Source organism: Perissodus microlepis, chromosome 11, assembly GCF_051167445.1.
Source record: "Perissodus microlepis isolate ML-2025 ecotype Zambia chromosome 11, ASM5116744v1, whole genome shotgun sequence".
NCBI classification, from domain to species: Eukaryota; Metazoa; Chordata; class Actinopteri; order Cichliformes; family Cichlidae; genus Perissodus; species Perissodus microlepis.
Window position 1 is genome coordinate 28029895 of NC_140471.1, and position 25030 is coordinate 28054924.

Consider the following 25030-nt stretch of genomic DNA (forward strand, 5'->3'; position numbering starts at 1 on the left):
CTTTTTAAAAATATTAAATCGAACATAAAAAGCCAAAGACATCAAGGACACAGCAGGGGTTTGAGAGGGGGGGGGGGGTTGTAATATAATAATCCAATAATAAATAGGAAAAAATCCAACAAACACCTGACACTGGACCTGAGACATACACCTTGCCCTTCAGCTGATCCACCTACTGTTCACTGAGACCTCATCAGCAATAATGTCAGTGGAAGGGTGGCTGTCAAGAAGCCATTCTTAACGAATGGAAACAGTGAGAAAAGGCGGAGGTGTGCCATATTATATAAGAACTGGACTGAAAATCGATGGAAACAGATGTTATGGAGCGACGAATCCAATTGTAAAATGTTTGGTTCAAATCACTGTCAGTACTGAGGAGGTCGGGAGAGCAGTACAACAGTCTGCAGCTATCTGCTGGTGCAGGCTATAGTTTTAGGCTGCATTACAACCAGTGGTGTTGGGGATCTTGTCAAAATTGATGGAATTATGAATGCAGAAAAGTATTCTCTGCTTTTGAGCCACCATGCAGTGTGGGAATATTTTGACAGAGAACAGAACAAAAAACAGCCAACATCTTAAGAAGAGCTTCAAAATGTCCTTTAAGAAGCTTGGAGAACTATTCCTGAAGTCTACTAAAGAAATTACATGAATATTTGCCTAACAGAGTTCAGGCTGTGTTGGAAAATAAAGGTGGTCCTACACAATTATAACTATCAGGCTCATAAACCTGTACAAACTCTTCCATTGCCTAAAGGGCTGGATTTCCATGCGTGTTTGCACATTTCAATAAATTGTTGCACCTATTTCACATTTTCATAGAAAAACATACAAATTGAGCGGTGATTCAAGACTTTCATACAATATTACAGATATAATAATACAGCTATTATATTGATCAAGTTAAAAACAAGGTTTTACGTCATTAGTGGAAAAAATATATATTTAAAATGTCAGCATGTTGAATTTCAACTACCCTAAGTGATTTTCATACCTAACCAACTACGTGTGGGACATGAGAAAAAATATAATGGCAATAAATGTAATAAATATCCATTGTCCCATTTAATTCTTTAGATATTCTCATAAATATATCAACCCTTATTGTAATATTGTATTGTAAGAATTCAAATGTTCAGTTGGAGCTCATTCATTCATTCCTTTATTTCTAGCCCCTAAAGTTTATTGGAAATGTGCACATTTGTTCTTTTTTCCTGTACAAAATAATCAATGTAGGACTGAAAGAATAAACACTGCATGGTAATTTATTAAAAAATAAAGTATTCTTTCTCGTGCTTTTACTTCTTCTTCTTTTTTTCTTTTTTTTTTTTACAAAGGCAAGCCATGAAAGCATTAAAGACTTAGATATAAATATTGGATTAAAGAGTTAGATTAAAATATGGTTATTAATGCCTCAAAAAGCAAATATGTAACAGCAATAAAATTAGTAATTACAGATCAATAAATTAATCATTAAGCCCTTTACTAAAATAAACATAAACCAAGACAAATGTATAGTTGGCAATACTGATCTGCGACAATTTCTAAAAGAGGATGAAAAAAGACAAGTGAAAGACTTGGTGTTCACATATCAAGCATGTAGGTTCACAAGTTTATCAATTAAGGTTAAATGTTATATTTCAAGATTGCTAATGGCACAACTGCAATAGCTGTTAATGTGAACATGACGAAGCCAAATGGTCCACTTTCTGCTTTGGTTGATGCATGTGATGGAAAAGTCTTGAAGTTGAGAACTCTTTGACTTTCAATCATCTGTTTCATAAAAGAATGTTAGAATAAATGTGTTTCACAATGTTCTTTAACTTCTTTACACCAGCAGATATATAGGTTATTATGCTCTAGGTTGTTATTATAGATAATTTTACTGATCTTCCCCCTTTGAGATTAAACTGATCAAACCCCTGATGTAGCACCTTTAAAATGTACTCAGAATATGTTGGCTGTATTTTTTAAGACGAGTGATCATTAGTTTTAAACCTCAGCGTTGAGCACACAGTCTCTGACACGTGAGACATAATTTGGCTGTATTTGCATATCTGCAGTGTAGTTCCACCTTCGACCTCTGGGGTGTGACAGCAAGTTCGTCAACACTTCCTTCACACTTTCCAATGGCAAAGAAGAAGTTTCAGATTTTTTTGAGGGGGGCGAGGGGCTGGCCTTTTTTGTTCCGCTGGAGAGTCCTGCTTGAACGGTGAGCAGGAGCACAACAGAACGGCAAGAAATTACAGCGCCGCGGACCATCGGCTAAATCAGAGCACCGGGAAGGATCCCGCTGCGCCACCGAGGAAGAGTGGTTTGAAATAGGACGGCATCGCCCTGCAGCTGCGCCGTTACTGGCTATAGGGTCAACGGGCAGACGAGCAACTGGCAGCTATCGGCGTTAGCCTTAACTCCTCTGCGGGTCTGGGGGGGTTCTGGTAGGGGCAGGGGGCGGGGGTACACCGAGAAAGGAGAAGACTGCACGCCGAGAGGAGGGGGCTGGAAGTCTGAGACGCTTCCAGCCTGAAGGGGGCCGGCGGTTTGGCCACAGCACCCCCCGGACTAGCTAGCTTGTACCCGCGCGGCTAAGTGAATGGGATGGAGCCGGGACCGTCTGGCGCTGGTAGGTTTATTTTTACTTAAGTGGTTTTAAATGCAACCAATCCGGGTCTATACTGCGGGCCAAACTGCAGCTGATAAAACTAGACACTGTAGCTTGGCCTTAGCATCGGGGGGGATGTACGAGGATGCTTGGTGTCAAGCCTCTCTGTTGCATCGAACGTTTAGAGAAGAGAGGGTGTGAGATGGAGAGGAGCTGTCTTGCTGTCTGCATGCACTGCACTCCATAGAAAGCGTTATTATTTGTCCAGATTTATAGCTGCAAATGAGCCTTTTTGGAGTCTGACAATATCCTCAGCCATGCGCGGGGGCAGGGAGGTCGTGGGAATCTTGGTGAGGAGGGACGAGGTGAAGCCCGCCTTCAAGCAGCAGCAGCAGCTGGCTGCACCCGCACGCCCCACGGAACAGACCAGCCTCCCTTTCACTGACAGGTTACGTTTGCTAATATAGTTAAGGTTGTCAAGAGAGAGTTTAGCACAGTGTCCTTAAATGCACACATTAAAGACAACCTCGGGCCTACCATCTGCAGCGATAACTGAATTATTTATCTATGTGAAATAAGAAGGAGGAAAAAAGGCTTATCTCCTCTTCCTGTTCGAGATGACATAATCTGTGTTTAGACTGAGAGAAGCATGCAGAGCATTATATTTATGTGTTGCGGTTTGATTCTGTATCTGCAGACTTATCAGTGCCAGTCAGATCAGAGATGGGCTTCATTTGGTAGTTTTCTTGTTTGATACTGAGGTGTGGAGACCTGCAATTAAAGCACTCACTGGACTTGACTTTATGCCCAGGTCTAAAGTCTGTTTACTGTGGAACGTCTTGAGTGCCCGGCATTAATAATGCAACCATGAATGTCTTAAATTTGTTGAAGGCATGGCTTTTATAAAGACTTGTATTTTTTAATTGATGCAAAATGTTTTGACATGAACTCGTTAACGATCCCTGAATCCTCTTTGGATATCTTCAGGCTTGTGTTTATGCAAAGCAGGCCTGATGGTAAAATCACGTCATCATTTCAGATCCTGAACCTTGAAATTAGTTGAATAGGCCTGTTTTAATTTCTTAGGGGGGGGTCTCTCTAGAGGCCCCTTATTTCAACGTCTCCTTTTGTGTTTCAAGTGTGATGATTCAGGTTTCTATTTTTAAAGATTTTTCTGGTTACATTTGGCTCACGGTCAACAGCCAAATACTTGGAGACACACAACTGATTTGGCCAACACAAGTGATGCCTAAATGGATCTTCCTTGTAATTTGTGTACTTGGCTTATAATTTAGCTTATAAGCCAGTATCTTGTATTTTTGGAGCTTAATTGTTCTCTAGTTTTTTAACTTGTTTTGTGTGTATTTGTATAGCATCACCAGCCACACATCTTTGCCATTACCACCAAACTTAATGTGGAGTTGTTTAAAAAGTTCACATTGAGATCCTTTATTTGTTTTATTTGTTGTCCTGCAAAGGAAGCCAAAATGAAACGCACAACAACAACAGACGTGTTATCCCAGGTATGACTTTAAAATAGTCATTCCCATGTGACTTGATGTTATTGCTTATTACGTCATTGTAAAGGATTCAAGTAGCAAGTGTCTTCATGTTGTGATGCAGCGCCAAAGCTCCGCTTTAAGTCTTACCGCCCGGGAAAGACTGCTATTGTGTTGGGATATGTGAGAGGGCTGGCTCCGCTTCTCACCATCTGCCTTCACTGGCACGAGGGCGAAGTGTGTGTCATTGTGTGTGCGTGCGCAACAATCAAAACACGGTATAGACACTCACGCATTCACACGCGTACATGCTTTCTTGCACATAAAGTACGTGCGGGCACCACATGTCTGGTGTCTGTGTTTACAGTGCTTGTCAGATGTGTTTTAGGGACTTGTGATTCTACACTTTGATATTCATATGAACACACACACACACACACACACACACACACACACACACACACACACACACACACACACGGATGGGTGACAGATTAAAGGAAAAACCTGAATACTTGACCCCCTACACTGAGGATATTACGTGGTACAGTTGTGCTGCTGGCATGGTTTGTGAGACATTGAAAATCAATATTGATTTCTTCTAAGATATCATCTTAATCTGTTAATCATTGTCCTGACGACAGTGATCTCTTCCAGGATGACAGTACCTACCTTCCGTAGAGCACAAGGGCTCACTGGATAGTTTAGTGTAAAACTGATGTGAATCATATCCTGAGATTTTTACTTGCAGTCACCAGATCCCACTGAACCCCTAATTGAACACCTACGTCAGACCTGTGTTTGAAGTGTTAGACATTGCTCCACCACAATCATTAAAGGGAATATATTTTGAATGAAAGACGTCTAATCCCTTCACTAATCTTGTTAAACCAATCCAGTGATGTATAAAAGTTGTTCTGATGGTCTAAGATACTCTGATTTTTCCTTTAATCTGTCATATACACGCTAAGAAGAGAAAACAGTGTTTTATGGCCATTACTCTTCCGATTCGTTTAGCATGTTCTGAATAGTGAACATGTGATGGAGTGGCTATTTAAAGCAGAGCTTTTCCAGTTGAGGATGCCGACGCCTTGCCATGATGTGGGAACATGCTCAGTTCAGGACCACAAAGGCCAAGGTCTCTTCAGCATGACCACAGCAGCACCCTGCCTCTTCTCATCTCCTCCAACAGCCATACACATACACGGGTCCCCTGATATCCATGACAATACTGTGTTGCCTTGGTGTCTCCATGGTGAGGCTGGGAATGTACAGGGGGGCCCCCTGTGTTTGTGTGTATGAGTGTGTTCATCGTAGCAAGGGCGCTCCCTCTGTCGTACACCCGTGAATTTGTGTCTGCGAGATGGAGGCGCAGGGCAGCTGGGGTCTTTGTTTTGGTGAAGGAGGGCTGTTCTCTGGGGACCCAGAGGTTAAGGCAGTGGGCCCCTCTCAGGCAGGAGTCACAGCAAGCAGTTTAGGACCCCCTCTATGTTAGACCTCCTGACTTGATGAGACTTTAACTTTGAAACTAGTATGGGCATAATGTATACTGTTAAAAAGACTGCTTCAGGCCTAGAATATACAAGCTGGAGCTAAACTTAACCAACTCGAAAGGAAAATGGACATGTGAAGTGTCTCTTGCACACAGGCAGTAGTTTTATTTTGAAAGTAAAACCCACGACCATTAAGATGCTGGGTGTATTGGTTCAAATCTTACTATAAGTGCAGTGCCCTCCTGGGTAGTGTGTAACTGATGTTAATAAATGTGATCTATGTGTGTAATAGATGTAGTGAGTGAAGAACAGACAGACATGCTTATAGAAATTTCTTTTATTCTCTTATTATAGAAGAAGAAGCAGATAAAATATGCAAATAGAAAACTGGAAGCTAAGAATAATTGACATTTTTCACTATTTTTTTTCTTGCAGAATGTCTAAAATCATTGATTCTCAAAATAGCTGCTGTTTATTTCCCCCTTGCTACACTTATCATTTTAGTCACATAATTAATCTCTTTTCCCCCAATTTAGTACTTTTATTAAATGATATGCATATAGCATCAAATGTGTGTTCACAGTGATGCTTCTGAAAAATTTAGATGAACCCAAATCCCCAAAATACAGATTTTTACAATAGAATTCAGTTAAAAAAAATCTTAAACATAAAGAAGCTGGATGACTCTGATCCATTTAATTGATTATCATAGTTCATAATTTGCATGGTAACCATGTGATCAGACATCGTGATTTCGTGATAACTGGTGAACAGCAAAATTAAAGTCATTTTTTCTTTTACTTAAGGAAATATTTTACTAATTTATTCATGTTTTTCTCCCTTTTCTCTTAAACACCCCCCCCCTCCCCCCCCCACTCCATATATGACCTCATGTGGCTGCTCTTACTGTTGTTAATGTTCGATCACACCTTACTGTACATACTTCTGTGTCTCTCTCTTTGCTGCCCCCAAATGCACAATCTGTCTTTTAATATCTTCCTTGTTTATTTTTTTTAAACTATCTTCCCTCTACCGGCCTTCCTGTTCCTGCGAGTGACTCTTGTGGTGTTCTCCTTTCCCCTGCCTACGCTTCCTTCCTGGCTCATGCTCTCCTTGCCCTGTCCTCTGCTGTTCACCACTGCTTCCTTTGCCACCCCCTCACTTAACCGTTGATTCTTTGCTTTACCTTTGGTTTTTTCCTGTCTGTTGCTTCGTATTTGTGCACTTTTCCAAATTCAAACCCCTTTTGCTCTGAACCACATTTTTCCCTTTTACCTGTCTTTGTCTGTGGCTGCCTATGTTGTATCTGTCCAGTGCCCATGGGGGTCTTCCCCCCACCCCTGCAGCAGGTGTTCCATGCCCCTCGCCGGCCAGGCATGGGTACCGTGGGCAAGCCCATCAGGCTGCTGGCCAACTACTTTGAAGTGGAGATCCCAAAGATGGATGTCTATCACTATGAGGTGGACATTAAGCCTGACAAGTGCCCACGACGAGTCAACAGGTAACAGATTTCAGTCACAATATTTCTCTGCATTTCTTTTCTTTGATGTCCCACATTAATGGAAAAGATCAGCACTTGTCAGTTGTCATTTGTTATAAGCAAATAACAAAGTTACTAATTTGTAACAGTTGGGTATGCATTGAAGAAGTCATCAAGTAGCTGAATTGCCTCCTGTGTGGTAATTGGATAATGAAAGCCCAACAGCCACCAACCAGTAATGTGTGTGTTGTCTTTGAAGAGGCAGCGATAACAGCTACTTGAAGCATGAAAAATGTATTTCTTTGCAACAGCTATCTATTTACGATGATTAATTTGGGGTTCTTGTATTGGAAAAATAATAAAGTGTTGCCAAAGCAACATTCTTTTAATTTTAACATCACCTTATGTGAGAAAAATAAGTATGGAGTTGTGGTGCATATAAATAGATATCAAGTTCAAAAAATTGTATCTGTTTGCATGTGTCAGATATTTATATAACTGACAGCACATACATTAACAGGAGGTTGTGCTGCTATGAAAGTCATTTTAACTACAACTCTGAGGAACATGAAGAGCACAAAAAGTAATGCATCTGTGTAGAACTGAGTAAAATAAATAATTTACCGTCTTCTCTGGATGGGTTTCAGTTTTATATTAGGCAGAAGACAATTTTCCTTCCTGCAGTAGCTTTACCTTCTTTACCTGCTGGTGACTGGACAGATGGTTGAATCAAAACTGAAACCAACTTGCTTGAGCTGAACGTTGTGCCTCCTGATGCAGCTTAAAGCCAAATGATTGATGCAAACATTGGAAGAATATCACCTGTATCATATAACACCTATTTAAATTGGAGTAACTTAGTTTACTTACAAAGTATTTGTATGCTTTAGTATTTTTCATGAAACCTGTAGTCCCTGTCCATGTTTTTACTGGCCCTGTTTTTAGTTATAACAAAACTAATGTGATTTGTCACATTCATTACTTTAATCCAAGAAATAAAGTGTACATAAAAAATATATATATTTCAAAGTTGAGGAGAGAAGTGTGCTCTTTCTACCTTGCAAACTTTCCATGGCTCAGCAAAGAGCTGCTTCCTGTGAACGGTCTGTCTTGTCCCTGTGAAGAAAAATGTTACAGTATACATATGTTTCATTATGTTTGATCCAGGTGACTTCATTCTTTTCACAAAGGCCTGTTTTTTTGGGGGGGGGTTTTCACGTTGCATAGCGATTTCTGCTTTTTATACCATCCTCAGATGGTGTCATCCGTCTGACTTTGTGCTGGCTGTCAACAAGATGGGATTGACCTTCACTTTCCACAGTTGTCTTATATGTGGAGTCATACATCAGGGGCTGGCTTAAAGCCTCAATCAAATATATGGCTGTAAATGCCAACAATTTCTAGACTGAAAAACAAATTCACTCCATTTTTACATCAGCCTCTAAAGAGGTCACCTGTGGAGTACTAAGCTACTTGTGATCAGAAAGTAACAAACATAACATCAAACCAACTAAATAAAAGCAAAGCCCAACTGCACTGACTTGACAAAGGGAAACTTGTATGCTGACTGATTATACCAGCTTAGAGAACAGGGACGTTGGGACATTGCACGTTCCAGGTTGCACTTCCTGTATTTAGGAGTGCTGAAGTCACAGGTATGTTTGATTTAACACCAGGTGCCCTTCCTACCATAACCCCAAAGGGGAAATCAACATAGCTTCAACAAAGTCTAAATAAACAGAAGTTATGCAAAATCAAAGATTGTGTCATCATTTATCTGTTTGTATTTCAATGCATATCACATGTAAAATATGTTGTCCAAGTACTGGTGCGTGACTTCATGTGGCTTCACATGCAGCCATCACACACCCCCTCTATAAAAGGTTTGCTGTGTTAAACTGTGACAGCATTGTTGTTGTTGTTTTCAGAGGTGTGTTGGACTTTGAACTAGAATGGTTGTGTGGCAGACTTCACCAAGTCATCTCTACACTCGTGTTTTTCATCTTGTCTAGTTAGTATATATGATCACTGTAAGCATTTAAAATGAATGATAGAATTAGGAAAAGTTTGAGTGAAGCATTTCAGCAACATAAAGACAGGAAAAGGGAGTAAAGTTCAGAGCTAGAAGCTTCATAAAAAGGACTTTCACTTTCTCCTACCAATGATGAATACATGGATTACTAGACTTCCTGGATTGTGCATGCAAGTCTGCATTACAGAAATGCAAGGTACAGAGCTTGAAAATGCCCATTTGTACATGTAACTAGCACCTTTCACAGCAACAATAAAGCTTTGTAGTAGTTTCAAGAAATCATGGGAGGACTGGCAGATAAGCAGAAGCTACAGGGATAAACCAATTGTTCCCATCTCCAATCAGATAGAGCTGTTCTTCCACTTTTTATAGTCAGATGAATCATCAACATTTATATGAAAACTGGCACCTCTAGCATTACCAGTCAGCAGGTATATGATGGGGGAAAAAAAACCTGTCCAATCCAATTTTTGGCTCCTAAGAGAATTGTGATTCTCTATTAACTCTGCAGCAGTCTTCTGCTAGGTCTTTACCTTGTTCCTCAAAGAGAGGAGATATGACCTACACAAAAAATAAATATACATAAGAACAAATAGTTAAATATTCAGCCTTCTAAGTTGACCAAAAAAAATTAATGACCCGGATAAGGAAGAGTGGTTGACTTGTCAGGGCGATAAACGTACACAGGTAAGCAATCAACCCAGGTGTTACCCATGAGTCTCAGCGAGCCACTGCACAGATCCCAGCAACTACAAAATAAAAGAAAATGATTTTGGTAAAGGTTTATGAGTTATTTGGTACTAACTCATTTTATGAAGTTCACTATTTAGCGGTGACTTACTTATGTTGTCAGACTGGAAACACTCCACATGCAGGAGTCTTTCCTGGGTTGTGAAGCTAAACGCCTCTGCAGGGTAACACTGACCACTGAGTCACCATGTTTTCCTCATAATAAGCCTCCATCTATCTGACTGCAACTCTCCTTTTAAGGCCTCCATCCCTTTAAGCCGCCTTTCTTTTGATTGGCAGGCCCCTTGCAGCAGGTGGGTGGGGCTTCTTTGATCACAGCCACAGCTGTGTGCCGGACATGACCATATTAAGATATCCCCTCTCACTGATGTCACACGGTGCCCAGACTAGAAAAAAACCCCACTGAATTGAATATTTAGAGCAGCCTCAAATCTTTGCTTTTGACTCATAGGAATTACATACACCAAATGTATTATTTGAAACTTTAGCCACGATTATTATGATCAGCCACTACACTAACAATACATATGACAAAAAATAAGAAAAAGCATCAAAGGTTCACCTAAGTACAGTCTCATACATATGAATTAATTTTGTATGTCTCCTAATAGGAACTTTGGTGAACTCAAACCTAAAATACATTGATAGTTTTTACTTCTGTCTGCTAAAACATAATAGTACCCTCATAAAATGTTTGATTACGCAAATGAAATTTTGTTAAAATCCTCAGCAGAGGCCGTCCGCGGAACCCGGAAAGAGAGCCCTTGAGCTTTGTTGTCCTTCATTTTAACAAGGTCATGGCCATAAACAGAAATAAATGAAGCAAATTGGTAATTTTTTTTTTTTTTATTAGTGGTAGATCCTCAGAAAATCCAAACTCTAAATGAGGATCCCTGAGCACTGAGTGTTCTAGTACCATCTCCTCTGATATTAAGAGAGGATCTTTTAGAATCAGAAGGAAATGGAGCTCAAACACAAAGGGTCCAAGAAGGCATGCAAGGGTCAAGCCCTTCGACCTTTCCTTTTTAGAAAGACCTCCTCATCCCCCACACTTGAGTGAAGGTCAAGGCACCATGCATTCAAAGGTAGCCCCCCCACCACCACCTGCATCCATGCTCTTTGTCCTTGCTTCTCCCCCTGTGACCACCAGATATTGAACTCACCAGCTGTATCCTGCCTACTCTATATCAATATCTCAATAACTGCACCTCTTCGTGACAAAAGCAGCATCCTGATGAGGGAAGAGGTTTAACTGGCAGAGGGGGATTTGCTCTGGCTTTATTGCACATTAATCTCATGTCATGTTTGCATGTGTTGCTGTTTACAGAGAGGTGGTGGAGTACATGGTGCAGCACTTCAAGCCCCAGCTCTTTGGTGACAGGAAGCCGGTGTATGATGGCAAGAAGAACATCTACACTGTGCTAGCACTTCCTATTGGGAGTGAGAAGGTAAATGTTTGGAGTGGTTTTTTGTGTTACACAGTCACTCAGTGAAGTCTCTCCTAAGCCCTGTTCAGCTGTGATATATTGAGTTTCTTAACAGGAAAGCAAATATTTGAATGACGGTAAAAAGATACCGTGGTAAAGCAGGATAGGTTGTCCACTAATAGCAGGGTTAGTGGTTCGATTCCTCCTCATCTGTCCGTGGGCATGACCCTGGCTTGATTACCTGAGAGGTCAAAAGTTTCTATAAAACAGCAAAGCATTTAATATGTATGTATTTGTTGTAATTAGTCATGTTATTTTCTATACTTAAAGGATCTATTTGATTAGGAAATGTGCTTGGTTGCCTTAAGTAAATGGATTAGAAGATATCTGTTGTGTAAAGAATAGGGTCAGATCACCTGACTGCCCCTGACGGACTCAGGCAATTAGAAAAACATCTTTCCAAAAGCATCTCTGGATCTCGTCTGTGGTAATAAGACAGGAAGTCACTGCTCCTTCCCCAAACATAGTCCAGCATTTTTTGCACTTACTTTTTAACACTGTAATGTGTTATTTAGAGAAAATTTAGGATTTTGCACTTCTGGGTACAGACAGCCCAGCTACCAAACTGCTTTGTATAGTTTTATACTTTCCATACAGGTGTGAGGAATTGTGTCTCCAGCTATTGCCTAGAAAGTAAATTCCATAAGCATTCACATGCTTATCATGACATACAGTCACACCTACAGGTATGGAGACATGCAAAAAATATGCAAAAAAATGTAAACCATACAAGCGCAGGGTTAGTGAAATGTCAGCTTCCAATAATATATTCTGCAGTACCTGAAAAGGGCTACAGTTTACTGCACAGCCTGAGGATTTCATTTTGTTGCTACAGGTGTGTCTTTATTTCATTTGTTCTTTACCTTTTGCTCTCTCTCTCTCTCAGGTAGATTTTGAGGTGACGATTCCTGGCGAGGGAAAGGATCGAATCTTCAAGGTGTCCATCCGTTGGCTGGCCAAGGTGTCATGGCGCCTGCTGCAGGAGACTCTAGTCAGTGGCCGACTGCAGGTCCCCCTTGACTCAGTTCAAGCCCTGGATGTGGCCATGCGTCACCTGGCCTCTATGAGGTCGAGTATATCAAAGTTTCTCTTATAGGTTCATAACAACACACACCAGTATTTACAGTCTGTCAAACAGTCTGTTCACACAGATAATCAGCTATTTCTAAGAGTTTTGTGCATCCTGAAAACATTTAGTAAAATTACGTTTTCTTTTTCACATTATTTTTTTGTGATATTCTAACTTTACAGCTTAGCGGTGCTTACTGAGTCCTTCCCTCCACAAGCATCAGATCATCATCGCTCCAGGCATCAGAATTACTAAATAAAAGACACGTGTTAGTTGACACCTGTGTGAAAGTGTCCGCTGAACAATGCTAAGCAAAGTAATAGTGATAACTGGCTTGAAGACTTAACCTGAAAGTGCTCAAAAGGAAGTCATGAAGCCACAGATATTAGATCAGTGATATAGTATCCAAAGAAAAATAGCCTTAAACCTCTTGTTTGGGTGTTGCAAGTTTTCTGCTTTTCTTGAGGTGACCTATTCTGAAACATCCACATCACTAGACATGAACTCATGCTGCGGTCATGCCCTGAATCAGAACATTGATTTCCACCTCTTCACCCCTTCTGATTAGGTACACACCAGTGGGCCGATCATTTTTCTCCCCACCTGAAGGATACTACCACCCACTTGGTGGGGGAAGGGAAGTTTGGTTTGGCTTCCACCAATCAGTGCGTCCCGCCATGTGGAAGATGATGCTTAACATTGATGGTGAGTCACTGAACACAGGCTCACCAGCGTGTGTGTAGTCAGCCAGTGATCTCAGTGGGTTTTACCGACATTGTGTGACTAGGCAGAAACACGGGGGGGATTTTGAAAAGAAAAACTTGTTCTGTGAGAAAAGCTGAGCCATGAGTATCTTACAAAAGTTAAGTTATAAATTTACACTGCTGCTTTTGTTTCTATGGGCTGTTTTTAACACTCATTTAGCTGTGAAGAAAAAGTGGCAAAGTCTTCTGAAACCTTTGTTTTTTGGTACTTTCTTCTGACTTATTTCTGCTCTCTGTCTCCCTCTAGTGTCTGCCACGGCTTTCTACAAAGCCCAGCCTGTAATTGAGTTCATGTGTGAGGTTTTGGACATTCGCAACATTGATGAGCAACCCAAAACCCTCACTGACTCACAAAGGGTCCGCTTCACCAAGGAAATTAAAGGTGGGCTACTGAAAAGTGTGGAAGTACCTTCCGAAGAAATAATGAAAGTAAATGGTAAATGGCCTGTATTTGAATAGCGCTTTACTAGTCCCTAAGGACCCCAAAGCGTTTTACACATCCAGTCACCCACCCATTCACACACACATTCACACACTAGAAAGTACTTTGATACTTCTATGCATTTGAAGTATAGACTTGCTGAATACACACAAGAAGATGGGTACACTGTGGTCATACAGAGATGGACATGTTCAGTAAAATGTATAATAACTAAATTTAGCACAATTTAGTACTAAAGGACCAAATTGTGCTAAAATATTCCCCACACCATTACACCAGCCTGAATCGTTGATAAAGGCAGAATAGATCCATGTTTACATGTTGTTTATGTCAAATCAGAATTTGACATCTATCTAAATGTTGCTGACAATGTTGTTGAGGCTCATTAGACGAGGCAATGTTTTTGCAGTCTTCTATTGTCTGTCCAATGTTGGTGACCCTGTATGAACTGTCGCCTCATTTTCCTGTTCTTAACTGACAGGAGTAGCTAAGAACAGGAAACCAGGCCCATCTACTATATCAGCCCATTACAGACCATCTGCTTCATGGTTTGACATTCAAAGATGCTCTTCTGTGTATCTTGGTCGTCTTCCTCTTCTTCTTCCAACCTCCATCTCACCAACCCTCTGAATGTCCTCCTTCCCTGCAGCTCCATCTTCAACACTCTTGTCTCAGTAAATCCATCCCTCCTCTGCACATGTCCAAGCCATCTCAGTCTTTCCTCTCAGCCTTTTTTCATCAAACTGCTTAACATGAGCTGTCCTTCTGATGTACTCATTTGTAATTCTATCATTCCTGGTCACTCCCAGCTAAAATCGTAACATCTTTAGCTCTGCCACCTTCGGCTCGGCCTCCTATCTTTGTTGGCAGTGCCACCATCTCCAAGCAATTCATCACAGCAGGTCACACGTTAAGCTCTTCCTTTCCGACACTTTTACTTAATATTTGTGTTGCCCCGCTTACTGTCGGCAGGCCTGAAGGTGGAGGTGACCCATTGTGGCCAAATGAAAAGAAAGTATCGTGTATGCAATGTTACCAGACGTCCTGCCAGCCACCAAACGTAAGACTTTGCTTTTTGTTTTTGGCATAGAAAATACACAAATTTATTTCCCAACTTGACAGCGTCTTGCTATTTTATTTTATAGTAATACATTAGAATATATTAGGTATTCATCCTTATATTGATGTCACTGGAAGAAAGTACTTTTGTTTAATTTCACTGAAGTTGTACAAATGCAGCAATCACATGTTGGACCAATCACCAAAATTTGTCCTTGCTTGTTTGGAAAGCAATTAAAACGGTTTTAGAGGAGCTAAATTAATCTTAGTTCTTTAGCTGAAATGTAGGTAAATGTTCCATCCAGGTTTACAGAAGGTTCTTGTTCATCTGTAAAGTTCCTATTGTAGAAATGCTCTATGATAATGGTAAAAAAAAGTCCCTCCTTATGCATAAACATGTATTTCTAGTATTTCGTTGAAACATTTTTTTAATGCTGAAATAATGATTTTTAATTATGTTTCAAGGAGGAGTGTTTTTCTTTAGAATAAGAAAAAACTGCTATTCTTTCCTCTGTTTATTATGAACCTAACCAAGGAAGTAGCTTAAATGGGAAATCTCTTACTGTTTTTGACAGTGAGTGCACGTTTTCAGGTTTGGTCAGAAATAACAGACAGAAACAGACAAAACCTGCAAATGAAGAGCGATCGGGTGATGACACTGACATGATGCTCATGTTCTCATTTTTTCTGTACCAGGTTTCCCCTTCAGCTTGAAAGTGGGCAGACAGTAGAATGTACAGTGGCTCAGTACTTCAAGCAGAAGTACAACTTGCAGCTCAAATACCCCCACCTACCCTGTCTACAGGTGGGGCAGGAGCAGAAACACACCTACCTGCCTCTGGAGGTGAGGAAGTGTTCAGTGATATTTCAACTATAATGCAAAAAGTTTACCATTTAAAGTAGAGGATGACCAGTATATTGGTTGATCAACACTAGCTCATCATGACTCTGTCTGTATTTGTGTGTATTAATGACTGTTATTCCTCCAAAACTTTTTTATTGGGGTTTTTAATAGAATCCCAACAAACTGCCCACGTGTACATATGTAAAGAATATTGGCAAATACATCAATATCAGAATACATGTTATGTTTACGTACTCAAAAAGCTGCCGACATACCTTCATTTAACCTTCAAGTGACCGAGTGGGATCATCTTTGACTCTTGAAATAGATGTGTGTTTTTTACTATTAATGTGGGCTTGATTTTATTGTAATTTTGCACTTCTAATTAATAAAATGTCACATTTGGCAATAGACCATGGCTAGTTCTGCTGAAGTAGTAAGATTTACTGCTGCAGAGGCCTTGAGGCATTTACTTAATGCCCAGAGCAGCAAGGCAAACAGGTCATGGGTCATTAATGGACACGAGCTCCTTTTTGTATAACAATGGTATCTGTCTTCGATAAAGAAAACAGTAGAGGGATCATAAACGCAACTGGAGACATAAAAAAGTATTACTGTATAAATGTAAAGCTTTCACATTACGTTAAATGGCCTATCATTTTAGGCCCTTAAATAGCTTGGCCGTCTGAGAGGTAACGATATATATCGACATAGAGGGTATTAAAAGATAACACAACCATGCACACAGACTAAAAACTTTCTTTCATTTGGACAGCCAATGTTTACACATTAATGACTGAATGTATTCATTCCAGGTGTGTAATATTGTAGCCGGTCAACGATGCATCAAGAAACTGACAGATAATCAGACCTCAACTATGATTAAAGCCACAGCTCGCTCCGCACCGGACAGGCAAGAAGAGATCAGCAGACTGGTGAGTTGCAGAGGGAAGCGTTTGATGGAGGCCGTGCATCATTTTGAAATGAGTGATTTATAGTACAAGGTGGAGACGGTGAGATATAATACAAGTCCTTTACTCTCTACAGATGAAGAATGCCAACTTCAACCTGGACCCGTACATTCAGGAGTTTGGGATCAAGGTGAAGGATGACATGGCCGAGGTGATGGGCAGAGTATTGCCAGCCCCTATTCTGCAGTACGGAGGACGGGTAAGGCACGGTTCATTCGTCAACCTGAACATATCGACTTTTATGTTGTCAAGAATGCAGCCATTTAGTTGTGTGTGTTTCACACAGAGCAGAGTGTTGACAAATTAAAAGACAAGTTTGAAAGCTTGACTCCTTTGGTGAGGGCATGTGGTGGCTCTTTTGTGATCTCTGTGTGATTTGCTTATATGGTTTGGATGAAGGGTTTACTGCAAATCAATACAAAGAGTGATCGCTTTTATCCTATAAAGAGGCGCAGATTAGAGTGATCTCTTTGATGATTATAGGGTAGATGGGTAGAGCACAAGGAGTGATTGAATTATTTGATGTTTATTAGTCTATGTGGATCATATCCCATTTCTCAACTGAATACTGATGCAGGATTTCGAGAATTTCTGAGACAGGGCTTTCCACTTTTGGAAGAATAGTATCCTTTATCTCCAGTCATGCTTCAAGTGGCGCTCACACAGGAAGAGACTCGTTTTGACATGTCGATCACAGACTGAGGAAAATGAGTGAATTTCTGTAACTGACTGTTAGTTTGTTAGTAGACACACTAAGCTCTTGACCTTGGAAACTCTGTTTTTGCTTTAATTTGTCATCTCTCTGTACTTTTGCTATAAATGTGACCTGATTTGGCTTAAACTGTCTCTCCCGGTCCTTTCTTTTTTACAGAACCGTGCCATAGCTACACCCAACCAGGGAGTGTGGGACATGAGAGGGAAGCAGTTTTATAATGGCATTGAGATCAAAGTGTGGGCTATTGCCTGCTTTGCCCCCCAGAAACAGTGCAGAGAAGAGGTGCTCAAGTAAGTACTAATGAGCACAAGCAGATGATTTTGTCGAAGGGGAGGGGGATTAAATAATTTCTGCTCATGGCTGTTTCTTTCATAAGGTTAGTTATTTTTAAATGAGCTTTTGCACAGAAGAAAAACAATCCTTCTCTTATGTTGTTTATTCATCCTATATGCAATATCCCAAAGACAGAAAATAATAAGTTAAAAACGTTATCTCGGAGATGCTTTAAACACTCATCTGTGGGTTCATCTCAGGAACTTCACAGACCAGCTTCGTAAAATCTCAAAGGATGCTGGGATGCCAATTCAGGGCCAGCCATGCTTCTGTAAATATGCCCAGGGAGCGGACAGCGTGGAGCCCATGTTCAGACACCTGAAAAACACATACTCTGGACTTCAGCTCATCATCGTCATCCTGCCAGGAAAAACTCCTGTCTATGGTAACTTGTATTTGATATATGTGGTTTGCCATATTTTTCTCAAAACAAATGAAATACTGTTGCTCAAAGTAGTCAAAAAACTCCTGAAGCATTTGGTCAAATGGGAGTATTAAAAAGCTCCCAATAAACTAGAATCATGTTTTGTTTTTGTTTTTTCATGTGAGTAATTTTCAAACTTTTTCCTTTAGCGGAGGTAAAGCGTGTGGGTGACACCCTCCTCGGCATGGCCACGCAATGTGTCCAGGTGAAGAATGTGGTGAAGACGTCGCCGCAGACTCTGTCCAACCTCTGCCTCAAAATCAATGTGAAGCTGGGAGGGATCAACAATATCCTGGTGCCTCACCAACGGTGAGCTTCTGTTTGACCCGTTTTTAATTAGTTGCACATATTTATGGTATCTTGAGTTAGGTGATGGGTGATGCTGACACATAGGTGTAAAGCGCTGACAGTGGCAGTAGACTTGAGTTTTCTATCAAAATCCTGCTGGATGACATGGTGATCGTTTGAATACGTTTCGGTAATATGACTCACCAACAGCAGCCCTTCACTGCCTTTATGAGCGTGTGTAATTTGCATCACCTCCTCCATTTGCTGTCTCAGGTCAGCAGTGTTTCAGCAGCCGGTTATCTTCCTGGGAGCAGATGTCACACACCCCCCGGCTGGAGATGGCAAGAAGCCCTCCATTACTGCTGTAAGTCTCGGAGATTACGCCTTCATTAAACAACACTAGATGATTTTAAATACAATCTCAGGAAAAGGAAGGGAATGTGCAACCACGGTGTGTCACAAAGCCTGGCCACTTTTCAAATCTAGGCGTGCAGGTTAAACCCATGGGTGGGAAATACTGGTGTGCTTTTGGCTCTGGTAACTTATGAACAGCCTTTTTCATTGTTACTGGCTAAAGTTGGTTACTTGATGAAAAGACATTTGAGTTATTTAAAAATGTGAATAAGTATAATGAAGCACTAGTTTTTGTTTGGGGAAAAAATAGACTTTCTAATTAAGCAGATAAGAAATGTTCTAGGTTTAAACTATAGCATTGGTTGTCATTTGGTGTAGATATAGCAACAAGTCAAAGTCATACACAGAATTAATTGGCATTAATTAACATTATATACCTGCATTTAAGGACAAAGACCTTTAGATAACAAATGGATTTATACTTGGTCTTTATTATTCTTAAAGCCACTGGTTACCTTGTACCATATATATTGACTGTACAGTAGTTGTTAAGTACTCTAGTAGCTAAAAGTCATAAAAATTTTTAAAATGTTTCTCTGGGATGTGATGGCAATCCAGCTGCTTTGTTGGCTTCGACACTCCTTTTTTAGGCAAATCAAAAATAGCAAGGGCATGTAAATAATGCAAATGACTCCGAGATGCCACAGGGAAAAAAACGCACGTTTGTGGTTGCTTGGTGACAGTGGGACTCGATGGCCACTGTGCTCATTAATGCTGGTAAGAGAAGAATACCTCAACATTAGGTAGTAGGTTCAGAAAAGAAGAGCTTAAAGCTAATTAGTTTTTACATCATTGGACAAAAAAAAAATCTGTAATAACCTTTTACTATATTGTAATTTAATTTGAGGAGGAACTAGCGCCCTTCTGAGGTTTGTTTTGTGGCTTTAGTAAAGTCAAGTCCTTTCAGGCACATTTTCTCACGGTTTGCGGGTTGAAAAAAAGTTTTTATTGAAACAATATGCAACAGTGAGCAGCGGGTTTCGAGGTACTTTTTCTCATGTTTGGTCGATGTGTCAGAAGTGTAACTCAGTCAGCGGGGATTTGCGATGTTAAAAAAGGCAGTCCAGATGGTGCATCAGTTGCCATAGGTGCAATGCTTAGGTAACAAAACTAGGTGTTTAAAGTAACCCTATTTTTCTATAATGAGCGATGTGAGTGCTATAAAGTGGTGTAATGAAATAAGCGTGCACGTGCTCTGTTCTCAAATTTCATTTTTTATTTTCTGGATTTCAGCCGACTGCTGTTTTTGATCTTTAACAGATGAACAGTTTGAGATGGCTGTGACACAAACAGGCTTATTCTGTTATGTTTTGGCTATTTGATCGGGCTATGGTGATTCAGGGTTTCATTCAATGGTTCTCTCATAGTACCGTTTGCTTCAAACTCCACCTGCATGTACAGCCCATTTCATGAAAAGCACATAGCGCCGATATGACGCTTTGTTTGGACTTTGACGCACAGCACATGAGGCCGAGCGAAGAGAAAAAAGGAGGAGTACGAGAGGAATTAGTGAGGTATAAAGGGAAACAAATGGCTCATCACTGACTCACATTCAAAAGGAAATGACGTCAGCTCTCGTCCGCCCTTGACCTCAGCTCGCCTATGGTTGGCTGTGTTGTTGCCTAGCAATTATGACGAATAATTGAGTCACAAGGACAGGAGAGGAAAGCAGGTCTGCGTTAACAGTACGAGCTGAGAAGAAAACTGGTGAGAAATGGTCATTGTGGTATCGTGTAAGGATTTGAGGGAAGGAAAATAAAAGGTTGACGTTGAGCCTCGCACACTTCCCAGCTGCAGCCTTTAGGGGATGCTAATGCTCAAATATGCACACGACGAAAAATGACTCATGTCTGTGAATCAATACTACAACTACAACTACTGCACAGATTTTCATAAAGTAAAAAGTCATGAAGAATGTTCAGTGACAAAAGGTGTATTTATTTGAGAGATGACTTTAGTCAAGGGGCTCAATAACCTAATGCTCGTTTATTGCAAGTCATATTAAGAGTGAAATCAGTGATCAACACATTATCATGTTAAATTCCTTTTTCAATGTTTCCTGCTCCCTCTAATAGGTGGTAGGCAGTATGGATGCCCATCCCAGCAGATACTGTGCCACAGTGCGCGTCCAGAGACCCAGGCAGGAAATCATTGAAGATTTATCTTACATGGTGCGCGAACTGCTGATTCAGTTCTACAAGTCGACCCGCTTCAAGCCCACCAGAATCATTTTCTACAGAGACGGTGTTCCTGAGGGACAGTTGCCTCAGGTAGGTGGGACGCTGCGATCTTAATGACACAATGCCACCAAAATCTATTTTAACATGTTTTCATCTGAGTGCTAACTGTTACACGCAGATTCTCCACTACGAGCTGTTGGCCATCAGAGATGCGTGCATAAAGTTGGAAAAGGACTATCAGCCTGGTATCACCTACATCGTGGTGCAGAAACGTCACCACACACGCCTCTTCTGTGCTGATAAGTCTGAAAGGGTAAACTTTCTTTGTTTCCCCTTCAGTTTTTCTGTTTCCTACTAAGTTTTCATACTTGCTTACCTGTTTTTTTTCCTTGTGTTATCTTTGGACAGATTGGGAAGAGTGGGAACATTCCTGCAGGGACTACAGTGGACACCAGCATCACTCATCCCTTCGAGTTTGACTTCTACCTGTGTAGTCATGCAGGAATACAGGTATTTATAATTTATAATTCATTGTTCCATAGAAATCTCTATTATAATATAATGAGAACAAATCTCTTTGACTTCTTTTAACCTTGCAGTTATTTTACACAAAAAATTGATTGTTACTTTAATTGCCCTTTTCTCCTCTGTCCTCAGGGTACCAGCCGACCGTCTCATTATTACGTCTTATGGGACGACAATCGCTTCACAGCTGATGAGTTGCAGATTCTAACCTACCAGTTGTGCCACACTTACGTGCGCTGTACCCGCTCAGTCTCTATCCCTGCCCCAGCCTACTATGCTCGTCTCGTGGCCTTCCGTGCCCGCTACCATCTGGTAGACAAAGAACATGACAGGTCAGTGTGGCTACGAAAGATAGACTACGCATGTCTTCGTTCTTGGTTGGTTGATGTTTGTTGGGGGGTTGGTAAGCTTGCTCCCTCTGTGGCCTCAGTAAGCACTTTCTTGACTTTCACAGTTGGTAGTTTCAGGTCAAACTGAAGTTAATTTTGTAAATTATGGCCATTCTTAGAGGCAGAATTAAGGATTATCCAGGGTGTGTGCATTGGCTAATGATTTGTCAATCACAAGTCATTCACAGTCAAGTCCATCCCTCCCTAGTCATGCTCAGTTTCAAAACACCAAGATAACAGGACTTCGCTAACCAGTGGATGACATCACAGTTTTTACATATATCTTTTATACTGTCTACAGTTTGTCACTGACAACTCCCACGACCAGCAGCAAGTGGGGCTGTTGGTCTGCTGCTGCTGCCAATTTTATTCTTATCAAGACATGAAATGTGTAACTCATCTTTGCTCGCTCTCTCATCACCCTCTCGTCTCTCTGCAGTGGAGAGGGCAGCCATGTGTCCGGTCAGAGTAACGGTCGGGATCCCCAGGCGTTGGCTAAGGCTGTTCAGATTCATCACGACACTCTGAGGACCATGTACTTCGCCTGAGCGTCACCAACCATCGCCGCCATCGTTCCCTCCCACCTCATTTCTACCTGAGTGGGCAAACGGCCCACCAGCACCACCTCATCCCCATCCCTTACTCCCTACAATTGCCCACTACACATACTTCACAGCAATCAGTCACTCAAATCCAAGAAACACAAATCCCCTCTCCTGTAAAACACAGGTAGACTCTGCAGCCTCATGCACTCAAAAGGTTATGAATATTACTGTTATTTTTACTTTACCGGGACTATTGATCTTTTTAAGTTGAATTTTTAAATCATGGGTATTATGTAATTGTATTGTATGCTACCTTCACACTCCTATGTATGTAAGTATGCAATACGGATGGGAGAAAAATAGAAAACTAGGCGATAAAAAGGAGAAAAAAAATCCTAAAAACTTTTTTAACTGCCACCACGATGCTGCCTCTACCCATCCAAATGCCGGATGCCAGTATTGCAAGCCCCTTGTTAGAGGGGATCCTCATTAGAGGTGGTACTGGGCACGCACACTTACATGTATCATTTTAATGTTATCATGAACTACATTCATGTTTTTTAATGTTTTTGAAAACTGTTTTTTTTAAACAGCCTTGAGGAGTCCGGGGTATGGTACATTAGCACTTAGTGTTAGCATGTAGGTGCCACCAGTCCTGCACATAAAGAGTTTGTTAGTACATGCGAGGCTAGCCCTCTGGTCTTTATATTATAGCAGACAAAGAAAGAGCAGGTGTAGCATATTGTAGATCCAGGACAGGAGTCCTGCCACACACTCTGTCCTGGTTGGCCAGTCCCTTAGAGATTTCGCCTTTAGAGGCAAGTTTAGCGTAACAGTAGAGGGACCATTTGCATAGTGTGTATCTAATATACTTGCACCCCATGCACCTAAACCAGCATTGTTAACCAGCCAAAAGTGATGCCACCCTATGGAAAGGGGGCACTCAAACAGGAAGATAATCTTTTATTTCTCTATACATCGCTCTTTTAGAATTTACGAGGCACTTTTTAAATTTTACTTTTATTTTATTTTACTTCAAAATGGTGAAACTAGCCGTTGGCGAGACTTTACACTCTACATTTGAACGTTTCACACCCACACTTGCGTAGCTTTCAGAACAAAGGCAATAGGCAAGGTCAACACTATTCTGTAGATTTAAAAGCAGGCAAATATAGTCTATGATCACTTAAGTGCTGCAAAGCTGAAGTCGCCTTCAGCAACTGACCTTGCTCCGATCCGTCTGCACATTCCAACGTGTATCAGTGGAAATGGCACCAAGCGGCGCGCTCCACGCATCCACCCGTGCTTTTCTTTGCCTAACTGTACCAACCTATCCTGCGCCTGTCCCGCTTTTACACAGAGCTCTTCCCCTCTGCAGGCATTTACAACAGAAGCACACACATGCCTGCGCTCTCAGTCTCCTTCTCAGCATGCAGAGACATAGCTGATCAAATGCACTTGTTCCCCCCATTCCCACGTTAAGCCAAACTCATCAACCTTTCCGCCATCACCTTTTATCCTTGCCGTCTGTTCTCACTCGTCGCATAACACACCTGCAGCATCCCCTGCCCCAATCCCCTATGTTGTGTTAGCCAATCCCTATTGGTGCTCTGTGTGCGTGGGCAGCACAGTTAGGGGATTGCTACATTTGACAGGGTGGGCCTCTATTACGACTATTTAACATGCCCTGCCTTTACATCTAGTCACTTTCTGGAATTATGGAAGAAAAATGCATGTAATTATTTTTTATGACTGGATATTCTGAGCCACCTTACTTTGGTTTTCTTAGAGGTAGGAGCCTCGCGCTCACCACTGCCTGTCAGTCGTTTTGCCTCGATTGTGTAATGGTTATAAAGACTGCTTTTTCCTTTGTCATTATTATTATGAATATTGTGACTAGTGTCAGAGTGTATCCTCAAGAGGGCACTGTGGAGACGGTCCCAAAATTCCACCTCAGTTGCCCTTTAAGCGCCTCAAATCTTGTCTGATGGTCAGACCCCCTTTTGAGTCGAAAGGGATCAAAAGATAAGAGATCAGATGAGTTTGATTTTTAAATCATGTTTATGAACTTGCATAATCAAAATGCCTTTGTACACCGTTTTACTGATCCTTCATTGTGTCCACGGTGATTTGTATATATGAATATATAATATTAACCTGTTATGTATTTTGGCCCAGCAGTTGAGGGGCTTTTCACAGTCGGGGCCAGTCTTCTACCCCTCATTCTGCGTTTAAAAAAAAAAGAAAGAAAGAAAGAAAGGAAAAATATCAACCTGGGGGCATTTCCCCAACACCACTGAAACCAGATGCAGTTCTTCACTCACTGAAGCCACAAAGCACCTTGCAAAGGGGGGAGACGAAATGGCAGTCACCCTGGAAATGTATCATGTGGACACGGGAGAGTCCGTTCCCCCTCCACGCAGCCTCACGGTCTGACTAAGCAATATTGAAGCCACTGATCAAGAACAGTCCTTGTCATAGCACTTCCCAATAGATTTGAATGAAAGGACGTGGAAGCATATTATTTTGGCTCTGTATGTGATAGTATGGGAACTCTGTTGGGGAGGGTTATTTTTTAAAGAAAATAAAATTGTTTTTTATTACTCTTGTTGCGTTTTTTGTTTGCTTTTACTGTGCGTTTAATACAGTTTTGTCTGAAAAGTAAGTAATGGGATTTATCAAGGCTTACTCTCATAACATCCTGAAATCCACCTTAACTAATAATTCT

The 25030-nt window shown here is 41.1% G+C and overlaps 1 protein-coding gene across 1 annotated transcript; it reads left to right on the forward strand.

Moving 5' to 3' along the window:
* The first annotated feature begins 2123 nt into the window (after positions 1–2123).
* ago1 (argonaute RISC component 1) lies at positions 2124–24905 on the forward strand. The gene is made up of 19 exons (XM_084943822.1): positions 2124–2620; positions 6906–7092; positions 11181–11301; positions 12227–12408; positions 12978–13114; positions 13421–13555; positions 14588–14675; positions 15371–15518; positions 16334–16453; positions 16566–16688; positions 17361–17494; positions 17738–17922; positions 18111–18270; positions 18523–18613; positions 20739–20933; positions 21022–21156; positions 21252–21353; positions 21501–21700; positions 22197–24905. Exons 1-19 carry the CDS (start codon positions 2596–2598, stop codon positions 22303–22305), a joined length of 2577 nt encoding a protein of 858 aa, XP_084799948.1. The 5' UTR covers positions 2124–2595; the 3' UTR covers positions 22306–24905.
* Positions 24906–25030: the final 125 nt, after the last annotated feature.